The 24982-nt window shown below is 38.9% G+C and overlaps 1 protein-coding gene across 5 annotated transcripts in view; it reads right to left on the reverse strand.

The window, feature by feature from the left end:
* Positions 1-24982, reverse strand: part of SMYD3 (SET and MYND domain containing 3) — an 876127-nt gene that overhangs the window by 109876 nt on the left and 741269 nt on the right. For 4 of the 5 annotated variants that reach the window (XM_077168525.1, XM_077168527.1, XM_077168529.1 and 1 more), the window contains 2 exons: positions 20265-20352; positions 13281-13455 (listed from right to left, as the gene is read on the reverse strand). In XM_077168525.1, the coding sequence (XP_077024640.1) occupies positions 13281-13455; positions 20265-20352 (263 nt within the window). Of the gene's footprint in view, positions 1-13280; positions 13456-19333; positions 19832-20264; positions 20353-24982 lie in introns of those variants that run through there. The other variant, XM_077168526.1, reaches the window with a different exon arrangement.

The raw sequence follows: 24982 nt of genomic DNA on the forward strand, positions 1-24982 counted from the left end.
CCAGATGCCCATCAACAGATGAGTGGATTAACAAAATATGGTATATACATATGATGGAATATTATGCAGCAGTAAGACACAATGACGTCCTGAAGCACATGACAAGATGGATGAGGCTTGAGGATATAATGCTGTGTAAAATAAGCCAGACACAAAAGGACAGATACTGTACAATTCCACTTTTATGATAATGGTAAAGGTAAAATCAGAGGCTTATAATACAGAATATAGGGGACTTAGAGATAAAAAGAAGCCAGAGATGGGTGAATGGTTAGCTAATGAGGTTGAACTCCAATGTAAGAGAATAGATAGAAGTGAAGGCAGTTCTCTAGTGGGTATATAAGTAATATTATCATACTGACGATGAACAAGATTGAAAGGGGTTGTATAGAACTTTGTGTCCCACTGATTAACACTAGAAATATAAATTAGTTATGGCAAGAATGATTTGAAAGGTATGATTCATGTACAAAGAGTGTTTTAAGTCCAGGGTACAGAGGGGAAACTGCTACTGCATGCTATGGACTATGTTTAAAAGGAAAACATCAGCACTACCACAGCAACAGGAGAGGTAAATAATGGGGTGAGGGACAAGGGTTAAGGGGAGGTTTATATTTCCTATTTGGTGAGGGCATATTTATTGGTTTTCTTTCTCTTGGGAACAATGAAATTATCTAAAATTGAGAGTGCTGATGGACTGTGGACTTTGGCCACTATACATGATGCCTGATGGATGCAGGTGACTGAAGGATGCACTGACTTGAGAATTAGATTGGCAAACGATGGTGTATACTTATGAACGAATGTTGTGCTGCTACAAAAAAAGGAACAAAGTCGCGAGGCAAGCAATGATGTAAATGAATGTGTGGGACATTTGGTGAGGCAAAATAAGCCAGAAACAAAAGAACAACAATGGTATGGTCTCCTTTAGAAAATACTTACAAGAAAATAGGGGACTATATTGTAAGCTTTTATAGCAGATAAATTTAGTCCGGAATGATAATTATTATTTCTGGATTTCGAGAGGCTGTTTTATATATGTTATACATACATATATCCTGATATTTAGAGAAAGAATGAAGTCAATCAGGTTGGGGTTAAAGTAATTCAGAACACAGGGGTAAGGAAGATAATGTCTATGTATTAGAATCACACATAATCTTTGAGATCAAAGGAAGAAAAGTTTATTTGGTCTGGAATCAAAATTTTCTGTAACATACCATCTAACTCAGCCTGTCTGGATAGATCATTTGAACAGTTGAAACACTGGGAGCACAGAATAAGAAAGAGGCCTTTTAATCCTGTATAGCCTAATATAATGCCTGCATACATCCTAGAGTATATTAAGCAGATAATCAAAAAGTTTTGGCAAAGTCCCCTGAGGGATGGGAGAAAAAATATGGAATAATTAAACTTTACCATCAGGAAATCTCCTGATACTGTGTCAAACTTTAGAGACACCCAAATCAATAGGCAATACCCTTGATCTTGAGGCTTACTCCTGTGAAGTTCATGTAGGTAGCAGAGAAGCTTAGCCTACCTATAGGTATGCTTAAGAGTTACTTCTGGAGGACCTCTTTTGTTGCTCAGCTGTGACCTCAGTCTCTCTAAGCCTAACTCTGCAAGTGAAATCATTGCCCTCTCCCCTACGTGGGACATGACATCTAGGGGTGAAAGTCTCCCTGATAACGTGGGAGATGACTCCTAGGGATGAATCCAGTCCTGATACCGTGGGATCGACAATTCCATCCTGACCAAAAGGGGGAAAAGAAGTGTAATCAATAAAGTATTAATGGCAGAGAAAGATAGAAAGGTGATGGTGATAGGATCACCATAGGATCAATGGTGAAGACAGGATTTAACAAATGAATATGACTGCTGAATCATTAAATTTATATCTTTTAGTCTCCAGTATCTTAGAGCAGATAGAAATACAAACCTAATATTGTGGAATCATAACCCATGTCAAACTATGAAATATGTTCTACAAGTAATTGCAGTGCTGTGCTTTGAAATTTATGGCTTTTTTTTTGTATATATGTTATTTTTCACAAAAAAGAAAGAAAAAATCAATTGTGGTGATAAAAAAATATTTAAGCCTTCTAGCCTCCTATATTCTGGAGCAGCAAGAAGAAAAAATCTGAGAGAATCATATGGTAGCCCATGACAAACTGGTATCTGTCCTATAACTACTCGTTGAAGAGTGCTTTGAAAATTATTGTTTTTATTACTTTGCTTTGTATATATGTTATACTACACAATAAAAAAGTTAAAAAAAAAAAAAAAAAGATAAAGTCTTGCCTTATTCCTGAAATCTGTAGTGTTCTGGTGCTGGTTGCCAGCATTCTTTGGGGTTCCTGGGCTAAAATATCTGCTTCCACAGACAGTTCCCACTGACGTTCTGTTCTGACTCCACCCTGTGGCTCTCTCTTCATAAAGCCTTCCGTATTCCAGATTAAGATCACCCTCATACAGCTGGGTCACACTTTAATTAAACATATCTTTAAGAGGTCCTATATACAATGGGCTCACATCACAGGAATGCAGATTAAGATTAATAATATTTTTTCCCAGGGCACATAACTCAATCTACTAGATGCCTGAAGCAGGAGCTTGAGATGTTCCCATTCAAATAAACCAAGGTCTATGTATCCAGGAAACCTTGCCTTATGCTGAGCTATTCGTCATATACGGGAGCGGGTAGGCATTTGAGATTCCCATTTGTCTCCTACTAGCTAAGGCCTATCTAAAAGGTCATCTTCTACGTCCTTGTACACAGATGAGATTGAGGTTCCTACAGAGACATTTCCTAAAGACTCTTACCTACTAAGGTGGATATAGAAGCACACACATAGACTTTGGGCATCAGGACGATTGCACGGTGGTATTCATTCTGGGGTTAGGAAGAGGAATAATGAGCTTCCTAGCTTTCTTGTCTGGAAGGAAGTGGTTGTGGACTATATATTTACCTAGTACTCCTGCCAAAGAAGTAATTGGTGGACTAAGGCCCAGCAGAACATATTAGCAATATGATCTATATTGAATGAGGTGGGGTCTCCTGGAAGATGGCTGAGGAGATGCCCTCCAGGAGCCAGGAGAGATGAACACCAAGACCAGGAGGTGACAGAAAGCACAGGGTTCATGTATGTTATGCCATGTGCAGCATGTTGGAGGAAAATTTTGGATTGCCTTTCCTGTCCCCAGCAGGGGCTATACATATATCAGGAGTACCTAGTAATTTTGCTTCATCCTTATCCTTCAGTCAGATGAAAAATAGCCAAGTTGGAGTAAGGCTTGGTTGTGAAGTTGCCAGATGATCTAAGCCTGCTTCATTCTGTTACCACTCAGAGCTCTGCCAGATTTGGAGCACTGCCAGAGGCCTGTGGCGATAGCAACGGGCAGAAGCGCTGCTACGTTCAAGGGAATGTTTGGTCCCTGGCTATCTGCCTTCTCTTTTTCAGAGAGGTTGGAGGGCCAGAGCCTTACTCCAGTCACATACACAGACTGTCCTTGATTTCTCTTCCAGAACTAAGACCATAAAGCTGGGTCATTTTCATGCAACTAGTGGGTTCAAGGTTGGAATAAAGCACAGCTGGCCAATAAACCCACCTTTACCCAAACATAATGGGCACATCTCAAGCAAGAGATGAGTGGATCAGTGAGCTGAAGGAGAGATATTTCTATTTCTCTAATTCTCCAAGGAAACCGCAACTAGAGAAATTGTTCATAATGTTCTTCCTTACCCTCCTACATAAAGCTCACATTAGCTCCAGGTTATCCATACCTGTGAACTCGAGTAATTAGGCATAAGCTTAAGTTAGTGGTTTAGTAAACACGTGTACAACTGAATTGTAGGTGGTGGCAGCAGCAGCTACTTCTTCCTTCTTCCCCTTCATCAATTTTTTCCATTTCCTTTTGTTGTATTTCTAGATTATGAATTAAGAAAACCCATCAAATTAAATTAAATTGACTTATAGTTAAATAGTTAAATTAAAAACACCTAGGCCTTCCTCCCCACTACGTGGGACATGACATCCAGGGGTGAAAATCTCCTTGACTACATGGGAGAGGACTCCCAGGGATGAATCCAGACCTGGCACCATGGGATCAACAATTCCATCCTGACCAAAAGGGGGAAAAGAAGTATAATTAATAATCGTGGCAGAGAGAGTTCAAATAGAGTTGAGAGGCTACTCTGGAGGTTGCTCTTATGCAAGCTTCAGTCAGATCTTGTTACCTATCCTGACCTGCCAACCCCCAACCAGGGCCATTCCAGCCAATCCTAAAGAACACCTAGGGCAATATATAAGATTCCACAAGGGTTCCATGCACTAGAGTAACATTCCAGAAACCTACATCCTCCAGATGGGTCCCTGCTCCAGATAAGTTCTGAAATCTAGCCCAGACTCTCCAGAACATCAGATGGTTCCACCTCCCAACCCCATATTAGTGACAGACCCTTCCAATATGAAAAATTTAGAATCACCACAGCCCAAACACCCCTAAAGAGAGGGATGGAAAGATCAAAGGTGATGGTGGAGTTATACAGACAAGATAGGATTTAACAAACAAATATGAATGCTGAATCATTAAATTGATATCTCTTTTAGTCTCCAGTATTTTAGAGTAGCTAGAAATAAAAATCCAAAATTGTGAAATTGTAACCCATGTTAAACTCTGAAACATGTTCTACAACTAACTGTGGTGTTGCTATGCTTTGGAATTTATAGATTCTTGTATATATATATATTATTTTTCACAAAAAAATAAGAATATTAACACATTTTTCCAGCCAGCTTATACGCTTGTAAGCTCAAGTGCTTTTCACTAACTAACCCAAAGAAAATTTTCTTGCTCAAAATAAGGTGGCTGCTGCCCCAGTCAAGGCTGTGGCTAAGAAATTAGTCTTGGAACTTGGCAGCCTAACGGAAAGGTGCCCTGATTAGATAAGCCAGGAAACTCAGTATTTCATACATACAAACAATACATACAGCTCAAAGTCTTGTATATGGGTTATGCTACCAAAAATACTTTAGTTGGGAATTACAGTGTAGAATAAAATGATTAAGTGAGGAATTATGTGAACAACATGGCACTAAAAATACCAAACTTATGTATAGCAGAAAATAAAAGATATGACCATTTTTGGGGGTAAAATACTTCTGTAAACCTTACCAAGGGAAATAAATGGCAAAGGTGAGTGAACAGAACACTGGCTGAAGCTCAGATACTTATTTTGCCTTCTGGGTAGTGGACTGCCTCTGATTAATTCTCTAGCTCCTACTCTGTGAGTGTGGTTAAGGAAAATTCTAATCTAGATATCACAGCCAAGGACCCTGCCCTCTAAGAAGGAGCTTCATGGACAGATATACTGATAAGCACCCTCAGAACTAAATTAAAATTTTAACATCTGTGCAACACAGATAGATGTGAGCGAATAGCAAGGCAGACACAGGTGAGAGTTGAGTGAGTGGCTGCACCTACCACCGCCCAGGTTCTCCCACTATAATGTGCACTGGCGAGTCCTGCTGGTTTCTGTACTGGAATGTCATACTGATTGATGACAAATACTCACAAAAGAGCAACTGCAGTTCTTCAAAGGAAAATCCAGCTTGGAAAGAATAGTAAAAGGTACTGCTGTGAAGAAACCTCACATTTTACCAACTTAACTATCAAAGTCTTTAAGGGAAAAGTTAAAACATTACCAGCAAAATGAAAAACTGAAGTGGATGCTATGTAATTACTGGCAACCTCCAAGTTACAAATACTTGATTTGTAAACATATCATGTACACAAACTATCAGCTGCATTTTGCTTCTTACTCTTTCTACCTACACCCATCCTTTCTGCTAAGAAACTACAGAAAACTCCCTGAGCTGAAATTTCACTCTCACTGCTTTCTTCTCCTTGAGGGGGATTTTGTACACTTTTTCCCCCTCTTTGATCAAAGCACAGTTAACTTAAGCACTCTCTCCATCAAATATGCACTCACAACTTGTCCCTTTATCTTTCTTGCTCTTCAACTCTTTCCCAGGTACCTCATAAAAATGTCATTCCCACCACCACAAAAATACTACTTGGGGACACAAAATCAATACCAACAAATCTAAGCCTAAAGAGCAGGCTTTGACCAGGCAAAAGGAGAAGGCTCTTGTATATTTTAAAATAAATTTAAATTAAATATAATAAAAATTAATGTCATCTTTTTCATATTCTTTTGGGAAAATGGTAACATTTTGGTATACAGGGGAGCAAAATTTGGTAATGGTTTTCCAAATTTAAAAGGAACATAAATTTTCATGCAGCATTTTGATGCAGCAAGTTAACATTTAGAAATGTATACATGGATATATCCTATGTATTCAGTCACATAAGTATACAAAGAAATAAATACATGGATGTTAAACCTAGCATTATTTGACATAGTAAACATAAATGAAAACAACAGGGGATTGACTTTGACATTCATGTGATGGGTTTATGAGATGGAGTACTACATATACGTTAAAAAAGAATGAGGTAGATAGAGCCAACCCCCGTTTTTCACAGATCCTGTATTTGCAAATTTGCCTATTCACTAAAATTTATTGTAACCTCAAAAGCAATATTTGTGACACTTTTGTGGGCATTCGTGGACATTCATGGTCATTTGTGGTTTTCTTCCAGAGTGGATTCTCTGATGTTCAATCAGGAAAAAGAGCCATTCAAAGGATTTTTAAAAATTTTAGTTACCAGATCGGTACATTCCCAGATGGGGTCTGCCTTCTTGTTTCAGCTCACACACGGTAAACAAATGTCCTCTTTTGTATATTTAGTACCATGTTGTTCACATTTTTGTGCTTTTCATTGGTGATTTTGTTGTTTATCATGGCCCCCAAGCATTGCGTTGAGGTACTGCTAGTTTTCCTATGTAGAAGAAGGCAGTGATATGCCTTTCAGAGAAAAATATGTATATGGTAAGCTTTGTCCATGCATGAGCTATAGTGCGGTTGGCTGTGAGTTCAATGTTAATGAATCAACCATATACATTAAATAAAGTATCTTTAAACAGAAACACACATAACACAAGGTTATGTAATGATTGGTTGACAAGGATATGACCATAGGCCCTGGGAACCTAACCCAGTTTATTCCCTAGGAACAATGGCTCAGCATTTACTAATCCAGTGTTCAGACTTCCTTCATAGACTACAACTGCCATGTAAAGAGAATTGACTGTATACAGGAACTCATCAGGACAGATGGCCACACTCTGTTGTAATGTGAGAAAAACAAGTTATAGAACATGGGATAGAGTGTGAACCCATTATTTCCTTCTCTCCGCCCATTAAGGAGAATTCTTGACTTCCCCTTCCCTTTTTTTCTTTCTCATCACCCATCCCCCCACCCCTTACCTCTACCCAGTCTCTCTGATACCACCTTACTATATGTATTTAGCAGGTCAACTTAGGGACTGAGTCTCTTATCAAGAAACACAAGAAGACAAAAGGAAAGAAAAGAAGAAAGAAGTGGAAGAGCCCATGTGGGCAGTTTTGAGTGGAAATGAGTTGAGAGGGAAGAGAGTCTCTGAAGGTGGGAGAATAGCTGGGAAAACAGCAGTAAAAGGAATGAGGGAAACGAGTTTTGTCTTCTAAGGAAGAGTGGGGATACCTGAGGCCCTGCTCAGAGAAATTTGTACCATGCTGTGATGTTAGAGAATTATCAGAACCTTCCCTGGCTGGGACTTTCCATTTCTAAACCTGGTGTGATTTCATTACTGAGCCATGGGAAACCACCATGGACAACAGGAAAAGTTGAAACAAAGGCTGATCAGTTCAGCTGATTTGCAAAGGTACAAAGTATAAGGATAAGATATCGTGGGAAGCAGAGTATCTTCGTTCTTCTTTGCATAAGGAGTTAAGTGCAGAGGTTAAGGAGTTAGTGCATAGAAGGATATTCATGAAGTATTTCTTCACTGTGATATGTTGATAAAATGTACAAAAACATATGTGGAAATGTCTACTGTTACCATACACACCTTACTCTCCATCAGAGATATTATATAGGAAAGAAATGCAACAATTGTTTAGATTGTGGGAAATGCATTAGCTATCACTCAGATCTCATTCTATATCAAAGAATTCATAGTGCGGAGAGTCCCTTTAAATATAATGGATATAGTAAATCCTTCAACCAGAGGGCACACCTTATCTAGCTTATCCACCAGAGATAATTCACACAGATGAAAACTTATGAATGTGAAGAATGCAGGAAAACCGCCAGCCAGATGACTCAACTTACTCAGCATCAGAGTACTCATACTAGAGAAAAGTCCCATGAATGCAATGAATGTGGAAAGGCCTTCTTCAGCCTGTTTTGAGTACCAGAGAATTCATACTGGAGCAAAACCCTATAAAAGTAAGGAATGTAGGTGAGCCTTCACTCGAAGTACACAGCTTATTAGCCATCAGAAAAGTCTGATGAAAATTCTGAAGAACGCGATCATGTAATATGTGTAAGAAATCTTTTGCATGCTTATTTTCTTGATTGAACATCACAGAATTCACTCTAGAGAAAAACCATATCAATGTAAAGGTCCAGGGGAAGTCTTTACCCAGGCCACACAACTTACCCTACACCCTGAACCAGACAGTTCCTACGGGGGAGAAACTCGATGAACGTAAGGGTCGTGGGAAAGTCTTTATCTGTAGAATCAGTTTTGTTGTTTACGGTAGGAGTCACACAGAGAAATTCCTATGAATGTCATATACCCTGGGAAGCCTTCAGAACCAACTTTTTCCTTATTATTCATAAAAGAACATAAAGAGAGGAGACATCCTATGAATACCATCAAGTGGAATGGCCTTAAACACTTCTTTACCACCTCATCAACAAGAGAGAATTCAAACTGGTGAAAAACCTTTCAAATGCAATGAATGTGGGAAGTCCAGATGGAATTCTTACCTTACTAAACATTATATAATGTATAATGGAAAATGTCAAAAAATAATAACCAAAACTCAAAATGTTAACATTCATTGTGGTCAATCATTATTGAGGTAAAAATTCATGTATAATAAGCTGCAACTATTTAAAATAATAATAACAATAACACAAAATGCATACAGAGAACTCCAACATAACACCCCAATCCCAGATTCACCAATTTTAACATTTCATTTCATTTGCCATATCATTTTATCTATCCATTTATCCACCTCTCTGTCTATTTATCTATCTGTTTCCTGAACATTTGAGAGGTTTTTGTATACATCATGCTCCTTGAAGACATACTACTTCCATTTCCATTTGCTAACAAGGATATTCACTTATGTAACTACTTGATAATGTACAGTTATCAAGTTCAAGAAATTTAACACTGAAATAAAACTAAGTCTATATTTAAATTTTTTCATGTCTCAATAATGTCCTTTTGACCTTTCTCCTCCATTACTAGAGCCTATTCAGATAAAGTATTGCATTTAATTACTGTTGACTCTTCAGTTGATCTTTTTTTTTTCAATGTGGATACATGTATACAACAACTATCCCATCTCAATCACTCCCAAGTACACCATTCAGTGGGATCAATTCCATCCACAATGTTGTAATACCCTCACCATCAGTTCCCATCACTTCAAACCAAAACCCTACAAGGAAATGAGGGCTTTAAAGAAATACCGTAGTCTATTATGAATGTAATCCCCATTTATGGTCCTTGAGAGATTCTGGTAAATGTTAGGGTTACTTCTTTAGTTTCATCTCTCTGACACCATGATAAAACTGGGTTAAGTGGGGTTCTGGGATATATTCAAATTGGTCACTTACAAACAGAAAATTTCAAGAGAAAAACGTAAAGAACTTTAGCTGTGGTTGCCTCTTGGGAGTGGGACAGAGATTATTTTAACCCTTCTGTTCCTTTTTGAATGCCTTTTGAATACATTCTTTTGAAATTAAATGTTCTTTTGAAAATGCTTTTACATATACTATTCTTATAACCAAAATTAAGTTGTAAGTGAATGTATTGAGAGTCTCCTTCAAGATCTCAAAAATAAGAAAATCTTAATTAGTTTAAGACTAAATTTTAAAACAATGTATGTTCATTTTTGTTTTGTTCCTCTTTTGCAAATTTACAGCATAGAGATTATGGTAGCCGAGTGGAATTTTATGGGCTAGTGTGGGACCTCACCATAATCTACAATAGGAAAATCCACTCCAAGTTCCATATTATGAACAGGCAACCTAACTTTGGCATCCAACCCATTTTCTGGTTAAGATCTGACTGAATTAAACTTTTAAATAAAATTTATGAAATACCCTTAAATTACTTTCAATCTGCTTAATGTTTGTAATGAGTAGGCATATATAATCACTGATCTATACACAGATACTCTCAAGAGAAATATTATGATCTAATAATAAAGATTCTACATTTTGTTACACATGAATTATTTCCAATTTGTTTTATGAAACCTACAGAACTTCCTTCTAATGAGTAAAACTAAAAGAAAGTGTGGCATGAAGGAAGCTGAATGCAATGCAATGATTTTGTTAAAAATAAGGACACTTTCTCCTCTAAGGTCAGCAATTAAAATGCAGTCACGGTTAGAAGTGACAAAATCACCATGGAGACTTGCCCAGTGGCCTCAATCTCGCTGTTGAAAACAATATATTAACACTGTAAAACTGTTAGGGCAGATGGCAATCCAGTCACCTCTTGGTAAATCATGCCTGGCTACTGTCCGTGTCCTTGGCAAAAGGTGAGCAAAAAGCCCCCCTAGAGTATTTGCATAGAGATCATGTAGATCAGTGATAGCACAATATGACTTCCTGCATGCACAAAGGAGGAGCAGCAACCTTGCCAACTTCCCTATTTCTATCTTATGCTCTAGAATTGCTAAAGGGCTCCTTGCGAATCTGACCTATTGGTATGTATTCCTTATTTACACTTTTGCCTGAGCTAAAGGGGAAAAAAGGCAAAGTATGACAACATCTATTCCTCTAATTTCTCTTAACTTTGCTGGTTCTGGATTACTTACAGTGCTTTTACCGATCAGAATTTTGAAAGGAAAAGGTTCAAATCCCACTCACTTGAAGCAGATCAGTACAGATTGGATTTCTTGAAATACAGAACACTACAAAGCAACTCTTTAACAAGCTCTACATAAGAGAACCAAGGAAGGCTTGGAAATTTGTCACCCAGTATGAGAACAGAGTACACCTACAGAGAGATTGTGATCAGCCAATGCTAGGAAAATATAACAATATGGAAGCCAAACACTATGGACTGTATTTTGGTGGACTTGGGCCACATTTACAAGAAAGGCTTCTTCTTTCACACAAATTTAAGTCAATCAAATTGCCAGTTGATTAAGGGGATGTTATTCAGTCCTTCAGAAAAGCCTTGGTAGGTTTGGGGGGAAGAGGATTCAAAAATACATACAGAATAGACACCCTTGAAGGTGAGCAGCCTTCTTTATGGAAATGATAGATCAATTTAGAGTTTCTGTGCTTGTGAGTTGACTGAGCAGGACAGTCTTGCTGTCAGAAGGTTGGGGAGGAGGTGGCAGGAAGAATTGGTGCATGTCCAGCACTAGCCAAGAGAGCAGCTAGCCAGCTGCTGAGGGAAAAGTGGGATTTTTTCCATCTGCATTTATTGGCTAGAGTCCATCCACTCATCCAGCAACCTGTGGTTTGGCTTCCTGAGAGTACAGAGAGGTAACGGCGACGATCCCCAACCTGTCTCTCATTACAACACTGAGGTTCAGAGAATGAAGATGTATCTGTTTGTATTTGATTCACATTTTCTAGAACCCACAAGATTTATCATACAGAATAGACATTGCACTATTCATGGGAAAGTCTACTGTCTCTGCCCTCAAGGCAATCTCTTATAATTTTGATTAAAGCTGACTCAGAGTCTGGATTCCAAAGCTGTTCACCCACAAGGCAGTGGAGGAAACCATCTACAGAAGATCTGAAAACACCCTTAAAGTCTCCCTGGGACTACTGCTGGCTTGTGTTCCTGGGCCATCTACCTGGCTGCTAAGGCCTTTGCTGTCTTCTGGTTCCTGTCTGCCTGTACCAAGTTCCTGATTCAGGCCTGGCTTCCTGATCGAGTGCCTCATTTCTGGTTTCCTACCTTTGTCTGAACTGATATCCCAGATCCTGGACAAGCTTTTGTCTTGTCATATTGATCCTGATAAACTCCCCTCCCCGCCATCTCCTGAGGCTCCTCCTTGAGCAGGGAGAGGCACTACTTACTGCCTGTTCTCCCAGTTTCACAGATCTAGACCTGGGTTCTTATGCCTAACTCCTTTGGGCTGACATGTTTGCATGGTCTGTGAACTGGGAAATTCATCATCTGCCTAGAATGTACCCCTGCTCTCCAGGGACCCCCACCATCCCTGGGCCCAGGTGCACTGCCCAGCAGTGACCCTGTTCTATGGAGGAAACTGGGTTATTACAATTTCAGCTTATGGTGTGGATGTCTCTAGGCTCTTTCCTTTGCACTGATCTCAGGCTTGACTTGTAAAGTTATATTCATAGCCCACTGGTAATCAGGGTCCTACACTAAGCACTAGACTTCAACATTGCACCCCCCCCCCCCACACACACACACACTCACACCACCAAAGTTTCTCTGAGTTTACAAGAATATCTAGAGGCAAAACACCCATGGATCTGGACGTGTTGATACCTGTCAACAAATGATTATCAATATTTCTTTCACCTGTCTCAATGACATATTCTAGCAGGGCTGTTTCCTTGATTTCTTGCCTGGGTAATAAGGTGATTATGAATGCAAATGATTCAAATGAAATGAAGTGTGAAACATAAAGCACTGCCAAATGGAAGGGACCATCATTGCTGTCAGCCAGACTGAAAGCTCCACATTAGCCATCCCCACCTAGATCAGCAGAGGCTAATGACACAGACTCCCCAAGCTAGGTTTTGCTCCCTTCTCTTCCAGCTTCCACAGAACCCTGCACTTGCTTCTGTCATTGCAGACACCGTATTGTATTGTAATCATCTGCTCCACAATAAGGCAGTGTCTAATTAATCTTTGTACACCCACAGTGCCTGACACATGGAAGAGACTTTAGAAATCACGAACGAATGCAAACATGAATGAACAAAAGAATGCATAACACAAGAGTTTGGTTTTGCAGATTGATTGAGAAACAGACAGGAATACTTGCCATACCGTCTTAATCGGAATGAAATGACTTTACAACGTCAGCCCTTTGCCCCAAATTAAGACAATCTAGCCTTTTCTTTTCCCTCTCCCTGGGACTCACCTGTATGGCTCCATGGTCCGCATCCCATAGAACAATGCCTCCTCCAGCAGACCGAGGCTGATACAGGCATCCATGGCACAGTCAAGCACCTTCAGCTGGTAGATGTTGCTGTCGGGAAGCCGCTTGGAGTCGCTGCTTATGATCGCCTGGCACATAGCCAGAACTTGTTCCCACTCTGTTATTAACTTTAGTTAAGGATTTATTGTCTTCATCAAGAAAAAGCAGCAGTAAAATGAGATTCTCTAAAAAGCTGAAGAGCTCCCAGGCACAGGAGGGAAGGAAGTATCCATTATTTTGCATAGATGAGCTGCCTGAAAACCCACTTGAGAAACAAAAACCTGCAAGTGGCATCTCAGCTAAGCAAATTCTGTTTACATCAACAAACCATCTACTAACCAAGCCAGTGCTTTGGAGGATTACAGTTCCCAAAGAACCATTTTTCTTCACACTTTTGTATGTATTCTTTTTAAACTTAATCATGAAATAAATGCAGCTGTTTTTGAAACTGGACTGAAAGTTAACTTAGTTCAGTTTAAAATGGTTAACTCTGTTAACTTCTTTTTCAAAAGTGACTTGATTAAAGGAGCTTTACAGGGATTCTTTTTTAATGAGGAGGAGCTCATGTTTGCTTTTGTGCCATCTGAATTGTGGGCATGAATGAAACCAAAATACACATACAATGCACAAACAAGACAGTGGGGGGAAGCAATTTAAAGAAATTCATCTCCACTGGATTACATATAGAAATTTTTTTATTATAAAGCAAAGTGATCCAAGCCTATAGTTAACCAAATAAAGGTATTCTTATTTTAAACCCCGTCCTCCAAAATATTTAAAACATGCCTTATACATTTAATTTGAAGGCAAGGGGAAATGATGCTTGAAAAAGGATGGTGAGAAGACCTAAGATCCACTTCTCAGCAACACTGACTTTCTGACTAATCATGAGTCAGTAACTTAATCTCATGGAACCTCCATGTGACCTCTCTTGCTAACTCTGAGATTCCTTGTCCTCTCTCAGAGGCAGTCAGAAGAGTAAGGTCATGTTGGATAGAGAGTGCTTGGAGTCCCTCAGAGGTGAAGTCCTTTGAAGCATAGCTGAAGGTTAGAGCTGAGTCACACTGTGACCACACATGATTTCTTTCCTATGCTGGTTGTTAGGAGAAGCAGAGACCAAAAAGGATGCTGGGCTGCTATTTGCCCTTCCCTCATTCCTGCCCAACTTCTGACCAGAGGAGCTGCAAATTCATCTGCTTTCATACGCTGGAATTCCAGTGGGGAGGAAAAGTTTGAAGAGTAGCAGAAACAACATAGCCTTTGACTGTAGATAAAGGTGGATTCAAATCTGAGCTAGTCCTGTCATCTGTGAGTTCTGGGGTTCTGAGGAAATCACCTAAGTGCTTTAGATAGACTACAAATGAAAAGACCTACTTTCACTGTAAGAATGAAATAAGATACTGTATGTAAAACAAAAGAAGTTCTTTATGTGCCCTATTATGAACCAGGCAGAGTTCTGGGCACGAGGGACACACTGAGGAAATATTCAGAGGTGTGCTCAAAGTACATGCTATGCAACTGTTAGTGCCTTCCTCCTCCCACTGCTTCATGGCCTGAGTATGACTAAACTTAAGGAAAATGGTTCTGTGGCCTGAGTTTGGCCTAACTTGCCCCATCCTCACCCTCCTTCTCACTCCCACACTCCATCCCGATTAATGCTCTACTGCCCTCCTCTCTAAACCCTTCCTCACTGATGTCCTAGCACAGCACACTACACCTGGACTGGACAGCCACTGGGTACTACAACACTCCCTAATTCATCCCTCCAGCAAAATCTACCTCTTCTTAGTGTCTGTGCTCTCAGGGAACTGCTCCAAAACATTAGCAAATACATTTAATAAACCACAAGCCACTTGTGGGAGTGAACACTAGTATTTTTATCAAATACTAAATCTCACGAGAAACATATATTCCTTTTAGCAGGGGCCTCCTGGAGGCTTAATCCCTTCCTTGAGGGGCATGACTTCCTTGGTGAGAATTTCAAGCTCCAGAATACACTGGTGAGGGCTCTTTATATCACATCTCCTGTATAACACACCACACAATTTTAGGATGAGACCTGTCTTTGAGGAGTTGATTCTGAAACTGGAAGAGGTATATTTATTGAAGAAACGTGAGTTGGGGATTTTCTTTTGTATTCATCTGACATGTATGTTTAATGTTTGTTTCATCTCCAAGAGGCTGAATATATCCCCCAAAGGTTGAGGGAAGCAATATCTTAAGCAATGCACTGATTTTGTAACAGATTGCTGGGCTAACCTCTGTGGCTTTTCATTCCAGGATTAGATATTTGATGAACTGTCAGGAGGAATGACTGTCTCTTACACAATGCTAGACATTTCTGTGGCAAGACTCGGCACTTTATTTTAACATTATATTGTTTGACCTTCACTACTATTTATCTATTCACATATATATGCTCTAACTCATTTTAAAGACGTTTGAATGACAAGTCTTAGAAGTAAAAACCAGATGTGATGTTCTACAGTCACTCATAGGAATACATCTACTTTCTCCCCCAGCAGGCTGGAAAGGACCGTGTGCCAATTTCCCTTCATAACACTGGCAACCATCTCCTGGCAAACAAGGCAAAACCTTTCCTGTAAAACACCCCAGTGAGCAAAAAAAATTGAATAATTTTACTAAGAGGCTTTTTTCCCCCAAGCTAATGCTGACATGTATTTGTTAGAGATTTAATCACTGGCATTTGCTTAGTGTTTCACAAGTCATTCTGTTCTAAAGTTGAGCTCTGGATCTAAGCAGGGCTGGAAGCCCATCAATAAAGGATAGATTATCTATGAATGCAGTTCAGATACCTTTTTTTCCTGAACACCTGAAATGATCATAAGAGGATTAGGGGGAAAGAGAAAATGTAGCAAAGTAAATTCAAATGGGAATTAATCAGCTCCCTGAGGTTCAGACACCAACAAACAACAGGGCTTTTTCCTCATCTAATTGTATTTATTACTCTACTGCTTAAAATCCGTCATGGGCCTCTTTCACCTATGAAATCTAGTATCTTGTCCATGATATCTAAGGCCTTGTCACATTCCTTTTTTCTCATACTAAATAATTGGTAATTTCTCAAAACCAGACATTCACAATCTGCATCTCTGCAAAGATTATTCCCTCTGCTGGACTACCATTTTTCACTTAGACTCATTCTCCAAGCTCAGCTGTTACCTCCTTTAGGAAACCTTTTTTTAGCCTCCCAAAGTTGACTATTCTGCCTTTTGATGCCCCTACAAATATCTATCTTTACTAAAATACACATTTATTATCTCCACTATGTGTGAGAGTTGTGAGAGCAGGGCTGTGTCTTCTTAATCAGTGGGTCCTCAGTTCCTGGCAAGGTGCCCAGCACAGGGCCAAATTTCAGTAAAACCCTGCTGCACCGTGACTGCACAGGAACTGTGTCATCTGTGGGCTCTAATTCCATAGCATGGAACCACAGAGAACAAGCCTACTCCTCTTCAGTGCAACTGCTCTTTCAGCTCATGAACACAGCCCTCTTGCTCTCAGCATCTGCTATTTTCCCAGTTTCTTCCTATCTAAAGACAGGGTTTTAAATGCTTCTTTGATCCTGGTTCCACTCCTCAAAACTTATTTCATTTTTTTCTATACCCTTTTAATATGTTCTATCCCAATCTGAAGAGAAAATTATAGGTATGATCAGATGAAGCTATCACTGTTCTCATTCTACATTCTATATTTCTATTAATGCAGCTCAAGATTACAGTAATCTTTAGGGGATGGGGCAGTTTATATCATATTCTTAAACTTTAACTTTTCCTGTTTACTAAAACCCTAAATTATTTCATGTGTTCGCTAAGTTTTTTTCATACTCTTTTTTTAGTTAATTACTTTTTATTGATATATATTCACACATCATGTAATCATCCAAAATGTACAATCAATGGTTCACAAAATCATCATATAGCTGTGTATTTATCATCACAATTGACCTTTTTTTCTTTTTTGTGAAAAATAACATGTACAAAAAGGCAAAAAATTTTAAAGCACAGCAGCACAATTAGTTGTAGAACAGATTTCAGCGTTTGGTATGGGTTACAATTCCAAAATTTTAGGTTTTTACTTCTAGCCATTTTAAGATACTGGAGACTAAAAGAAATATCAATTTAATGATTCAGCAGTCATACTCATTTGTTAAACCCTACCTTCTCTGTATTATTCCACCATCACCTTTGATCTTTCTCCTACTCTAGGGGTATCCGGGCTATTCCCATTCTAACTTTTTCATATTGGAAGGGGCTGGTGATAATGTGGGATAGAGGAATGGAACTAGTTGATGTTCTGGAGAGGTTCTCCCCTCTGCATTGCAGGATTTATCTGGTCCAGGGACCCATCTGGAGGTTGTAGATTTCTGCAAAGTTACCCTAGTGCACGGAACCTTTGTAGGATCTTATATAATGACCTAGGTGTTCTTTAGGATTGGCAGGAATGGTTTTGGTTGGGGTTTGGTAAGCTATGATGGTAGCAATGTCTAACTAAAGCTTGAATGACAGTGACTTCCAGAGTAGCCTCTTGACTCTATTTGAACTCTCTCAGCCACTGGTACCTTATTTGTTATACTTGTTTTCCTCTTTTTGATCAGGATGGAATTGTTTATCCCCTGGTATCAGGGTTAGGCTCATCCCTGGTAGTCATCTTTCACACTACCAGGGAGATTTTCACCCCTGAATGTCATGCTCCACATAGCGGGGGAGGGCAATGACTTCACTTGCAGAATTGGGCTTAGAGAGAGAGAGAGAGGCCACATCTGAGCAACAAAAGAGGTCTTCCAGAATTAACTCTTAGGCATACCTATAGGTAGGATAAGCTTCTCCACCACATACACAAGAGTAAGTCTCAAGATCAAGGTCTTGACCTATTTATTTGGGTATCCCTAATGTTTGACATTGTATAAAGGGTTTCTCCAGTGGTAAAGTTTAACAGTTTCATATTTTTTTCTCCCATCCCTCAAGGGAATTTGTCAATACTTTTTGATTATATAAGCTTAATATACTCTTGGATTTTTCCAGGCATTACATTAAGCTGTACAGGATAAAAAGCTCTCATTCTCATTTTTGGCTCCCTGTATTTGGATTGTTTAAGCGCTTTATCCAGACAGGGTGAGTTAGATAATATGCTACAGAAAATTTAGGTTCTGAAAAAAACGAACCTATCTTCTTTTGGTCTCAAAGAGTAGATGAAGTTCTAAAATACAGACAATGTCTTCTTTATCCCTGTGTTCTCAGCTACCTTAATCCTGAACTGATTAGCTTCATTCTTATCTCTAAATACCAGGTTATACATATATAAAACAGCCTTTCAAAATCCAGAAATAATTACTGCTCTGAACTAAATGTGACTGCTACTAGAGCTTACAATCTTGGCCCCTGTTTTCTTATAAATATTTTCTAAATGTCCATACAATATTTGCTGTTTTGCTTCTGGCTTATTTTCCTCACCAAATGTTCCACAGGTTCATTCACAATGTTGCATGCTTCACAACTTCATTCTTTTTTGTAGCAGCAGAATATTCAATCATATGTATACACCATCATCCACCAATCTTCTCAGTCAGTGCATCCTGACAAGTTTTATACCTATTTATACCCTTGAACTTTTTGACCCAAATAGAATATTTTACATATACCCCTCTTAAATCCCATATTTTTAGACTCAGGCATCATTGACACCTACAAGCATCTTTCAATACAAGTATCTTTTGAAGGTATTGAAGAAGACTGAGATAAGAACAGAACCCTCTGGGTGAAAGTGATCCAATTAGCATCACTTTTTCAGTATAGCTATTCAACAATTTAGTAAGACACTGGGCCAACTTTATGTAGCATAAATTTCTGAACTATAATTTGTCAAATAACTTTCTGAAATCTAGATACAAGCTTTACCAAAGCATGATGTTAGCCGTTACTCTTCAGATTCACTTGTTCTGAGTGAATCTGTATGACAGCCTGTTGATCACAGCTTTCTTTTCCATTCCTTTAGTAATGAATTCTGATTCATTACCAAGACTATTAACATAATCACTGGGCTATAGATTTCAGAAACTGTTAATTTCATCTATAAAAATAGAAACATTTGCCTAACTACTTCTCCTGACCTTTACAATTCCTCAAAGAACACTGTCTGTAGATTAGAAATCTCACTTGCAGGATTTCTTAGTGCCTGGGGTATAATTTACCTGAGGCATTTGGGTGATCTTTTACAAACTTTTCCATCTATCTTGATCTTCATTTCTTCTTATCGTGTGGTCTCCCTTCACCATACTTTTGCAGACGTGAACTCCTCTATAGGGGTGACTTCTCTCTGCCTATTCCAATCCTGTCCCTCATTCAGGATACCTCTCACAGAGCACAACATCAGTGGAGGCTTCCCCAGATGACCTCCATCATCATGTGTCCTTGCTCTGAACTTTGACCCACTTGTGATCCTTACTATTTGTGCAAAGAAAATGTATAATGCAGGAACTTCAATTGCCATTATAGTCAAGGCTGATTTAATATGAAGGTTTCATATCCGAGGGTCGATAACATTAAATTCTAAGAATTATAAACGGTTCTTTTCTAGAGATGCAGGTGGTTATGGGAGAAAGGGAACCCAGGATTTTGTTACCTTTTACATATGAAGAGAATACACCTTACCACCCTACTATTAATGGCCAGTAATGCTTAAGTTATTTTCTAATGGTGGTAAAGAATTCAGTCTGATCTTGCCATAATCTTCAGCAGTCATTATGTGAATTTCTGGCTTGGGTCAAGGATGCAGCCTGTAACCATAGGAGAGAATGAAGCTCACTGGTTCATGGGAAGGTAAACCCTGTACTTGGCCTCATTAACACCGGGCTCTAAATAATAAGGAAGCAATCCCAACAGTCTAACTTAATCCACAGGTAAAGGATACTCCACTGTGCCTTCAGTTCTTCGATTTTTTTCAGGGATTCTTGAACTTCCTTCCATACTTGCTCATCACCAGTGAGCATATCAGCATCCTGCAACATTCAATTAAAACCAGAAGGGAAGATAAACAATATAAAATGGGCAGAAGATAACAGCACTATTCACAATATGTAAAAGGAATAAACAACCTAAATATCCATCAGTGGATGAAAGAATAAAAAAAGTAGTGTATCTTCACAATGGAATGAGATACAATCATAAAAAGGAATGAATTACTCTTAGATACTACAATGTGGATGAACCTAGAAAACATTACGCTAAGAGAAAGAAATGAGATGTAAAAGGTCACATATTGCATTATTCCATGAATATGAAATATCCAGATTAGGTAAATCCATAAAGACAGAAAGCAGATGGGTGGGTGCCAGGGGAGTGGGGGAGGGGGGTGGCAGATAACTGCCTAATGGGTATGGGTTTCCTTTTGGGGTGGTGAAAATGTTTTGGAACTAGGGAGAGATGGTGGTTGCACAATATTATGAATGTACTAAATGCTGCTGAATTGTTCACTTCAAAATGGCTAATTTTATGTTCTGTGAATTTTACCTCAATAAAAAAAAAAATTTTAAGTGGCAAAAGACTTGAACAGAAGACTTTCCAAAGAAAATACAAAAATGGCCAATATGCACACAGAAAGATATTCAACATCATCAACCATCAGGAAAAGCAAATCAAAACCACAATAAGCTACCACTTCATACCCACTTGGGTACCCACAATCAAAAAAAAAAAAAAAAAAAAAACACTGTTCGCAGAGATATCCCAGAATATGGAGGGCTGATAAGAAAATGTATTGGCAGAACAGCCTGACTGTAGCAGAATAATAAGTACACTGAATATGAGTATGATTGAGAGAGAGGGCTGGAGGCACGTATGAAACCAGAAGGAAAGATAAAGGATATAGACTGAGATGGTTGAACTTAGGAATGTCTAGAGTGGACAGCGATGGGGCTTAAATGCACAAATATCAAAGCATAAGGGAGAACAAATGAATGCCAACATTGCAAGGTACTGAAAATGGAATGGTATACAGGAAAAAGTGCAATCAATGCAAGCTAGGGTCTGTAGTCAACAGTAACACTGTAATATGCTTCCACTGACTGTTACAAAGGCATTATGCCAAAACTAAATGTCAACAGGTAGGAGGCATGGCGGAGGGGTATTCTTTGTGGAAGAAAAGAAAATGTCTTCATATAGATTATGGTGGTGAAGGTTGGATTATATAGATTGGATTGTATAATGTGCACATAAAACTATTTTAAAATGAACAGAAAGAAACAAGTACTAGAGAAAATGTGGAGAAAGAGATATACCTATTCATTGTCAGCTGGGAAATTGAGAGGTGCAGCCCCTTGGAGGGCAGTGTGGTGGTTCCACAGGAGGCTAGGGGTAGGGTTGCCATATGATCCTACAACCCCGTTGCTCAGTATATACCTGGAGGAAGTGAATATGGGGACACGAATCGACGTTTGCACACTGGTGTCTATGGTGGCAATGTCGTTCATGATTCACAATGGATGGAAGTGGCCTAAGGGTACAACAACTGAGGAATGGAAGGGGGAACTATGGTACATATAACAGACTACTGAAGAATGAAGTTGTGAGGCATGCAACTAGGTGAATGAACCTTTAGGATCGCGTGTTAAATGGAATGTCAGAAACAAAAAGTCAAATATCGTGCCTCACTCATATGGACTAACTATAACATAAAAATTCGGGGAACTGAAGTTGAGAGCATTAGGTTATCAGGTTGGGGCCTACTGTAAAGGTCTGCTATTATAAGTTTTTAGAGTAATCATATATATATTTAGGATTATAACTGTTATTTTTAAATTCTGAGATACTGAGCTGGTTGTATATAACCTGGTTGTTCCCAGAAACTTCAGGTATTTATGTGATACCTGAGACTCAGAATTAAAGCTCTGAAGCTATGAAAGTCAGCACTTCCCGACAGGAACCGTTTCAAAAGTTGAAAAAGTGATTAGACTTCATCTAGAGATACGAATGAAGCTGATGTGGATAGGACTGGGGTAGATCAGAATGCAGGGTAAAGGAAAATATCATCCATATTTTAAAACTTCAACTTCTGTGTGAGACCAAAGAGAGAGATGTTTATTTGGTGCAAAATTTACATTTTGGGTAGTGCATTTCCTAATTTATCTCGTATGTTCAGTTTAGTTGAACAGCATAGTTACATGGAATCTTGAATGGGGCATGAGATCTTGTTAGTTTGTACAGGTTAGTATGATGCCCTGATATATCTCAGAGTAATCTGGGCAATGAATAAAGAAGTGTTTGCAAAGTCCCCTTGGGGGACTGGGGAGAAAGGAGGGAATATTCAGTTTCCCCATTTGAAGAATTTCTGATATTCTCGCAAGCAGTGGGGACGACCAATTCAATAGGCTGAGCCCTCAATCTTAGGGATAGCCGCTATGAAACTTATCCCTGCAAAGGAGTAGCTAAGCCTACTTATAATTATGCCTAAGAGTCACCTCCAGAGAACCTCTTTTGTTGCTCAGATGTGGCCTCTCTCTCTAAGCTAACTTGGCAGGAGAACTCACTGTACCCCCAGCCCATGTGGGACATGACTCCCAGGGGTATAAATCTCCTTGGCAATGTGGGATAGAACTCCTGGGATTCACCAGGACCCAGCATCATGGGATTAAGAAAGTCTTGTCAAAAGGGGGAAGAGAGAAATGAGCCAAAATAAAGGTTCAGTGGCTGAGAGATTTCAAACAGAGTTAAAAGATTATCCTGGAGGTTATCTTATGCATTATATAGATATACCATTTTAATTTGTGGCATATTGGAATGGCTGGAGGGAAGTACCTGAAACTGCTGAACTGTGTTCCAGTAGCCTTGATTCTTGAAGATAATTGTATAATGATATGTTTTCCAATGTGACTGTATGATTGTGAAAACCTTGTGTCTGATGCTCCTTTTATCCAGGGTATAGATAGATGAGTAAAAAAAAAAAAAAGGATAATAAATAAATAAATAATAGGAGGGATAAGGAGTAAAATAAATTGGGAAGATTTAAATACTAGTGGTCAATGAGAGGGAGGTGCAAGGGGTATGGGATATAGATGTTCCTTTCTTTTTAAATTTTTTTTCTGGAGTGATGCATATGTTCTAAAAATGATCATGGTGATTAATACACAACTATGTGATGTTCTTTATTGTAGGCCATTGATTGTACACCATGTACAGATGTGTGAAGATTTGACAATAAAGATATATTTTTAAAAAGTATCGGTAGAGTCCCTTGAGGGACTGAAGGAAAAATATGGAACCATTAAACTTTCCTATCTGGGAAACCCCTGTGTTCTCTCCAACATTAGGGGCTCTGAAGAAAATAGGCCAAACCCTTGATTTTGAGGCTTACCCTTATGAAACTAATTTCTTTAATGGAGAAGCTAAGACTACCTATAATTATGCCTAACAGTTAATTCCAGGAAACCTCTGTAATTGCTCAGATGTGCCCTCTCTCTCTCTAAGCCCAAATCTGCAAGGAAAATCATTATCCCTGAAGGGGACAAGATATTCAGGGTCGAAAGTCTCCCTGACAATGTGGGACGTGACTCCCAGGAGTGGGCCTGGCTCTGGCACCTTAGGATCAATAACACCTTCCTGACCAAAAGGGAGAAAGAAAGGTTACAAAACAAGAGGATTAGTGGCTAAGAAAATTCAAGTAGGTGAGAGGCTATTCTGGAGGCTAATCTTATGTAAGCTTCAGATAGATACTACTAATTGTCATGGCTTGCCAAATCCCAACCAACATCATGCCTATCAACTCTAAAGAACAGCTAGAGCTTTAACTGAAACTCTATAACATGTGCTAAGTTTACTTTCCTGAAACCCATTACCTCCAGTGGGTTCCTAGTCTAGATAGGTCCTGGAATCCAGCTGCTCCAAGAATATAAACTAATTCCATCCCCCTATCCCATATTATCAAGGCCTTATTTTTCCTTTCTTTTTTTTTGCACGCTGTATGGCAGGGTTACATTTCATTCTTTTTCCATGTGAGTATCCTGTTATTGCAGCACCTCGACACCCTTTTTCAACATGAAAAAGTTAGAAAGGGCACAGCCCAAAGATTCTTACAGAGAGAAGAATCAAAGGAGAAGGAGGAGTTATAACAGAGAAGATAGGATTTACAAATGAGTATGACTGCTGAATTACTATATTGATTTTTTTTTAGCCTCCAGTGTTTTGGAGTAGCTAGAAGGAAAAACCTGAAACTGTGGAATCGGTTCTGTAGCTGCCTATTGGAGGCCACTTTGAAAATTATTGTTTTTTCTTTTCTTTTTTTGTATATATGTTATATTTCACAATAAAAATGTTTAAAAAACACAGATAATAACAATTGTTGGAGAAGATAGGGCAAAACTGGAACCCTTATATATTGCTGGTGAAAATATAAAATGATATGGTAGCTTTAGAAAACAATTCGGTCGCTCCTCAAAAGCTTAAACATAGAGTTATCATATCACCAACAATTCCACTTCTAGATATAGACTCCAGAAAAATGAAAACGTATGTTCACACAAAAACTTGTACATAAATGTTCACAGCAGCATTACTCATGATATGCAAAGAGCCAAAAACTGGAAACAACCCAAATGACCATCAACAGGTAAATGGGTAATTAAAACGTGGCATACC

Source organism: Tamandua tetradactyla, chromosome 7, assembly GCF_023851605.1.
Source record: "Tamandua tetradactyla isolate mTamTet1 chromosome 7, mTamTet1.pri, whole genome shotgun sequence".
NCBI classification, from domain to species: Eukaryota; Metazoa; Chordata; class Mammalia; order Pilosa; family Myrmecophagidae; genus Tamandua; species Tamandua tetradactyla.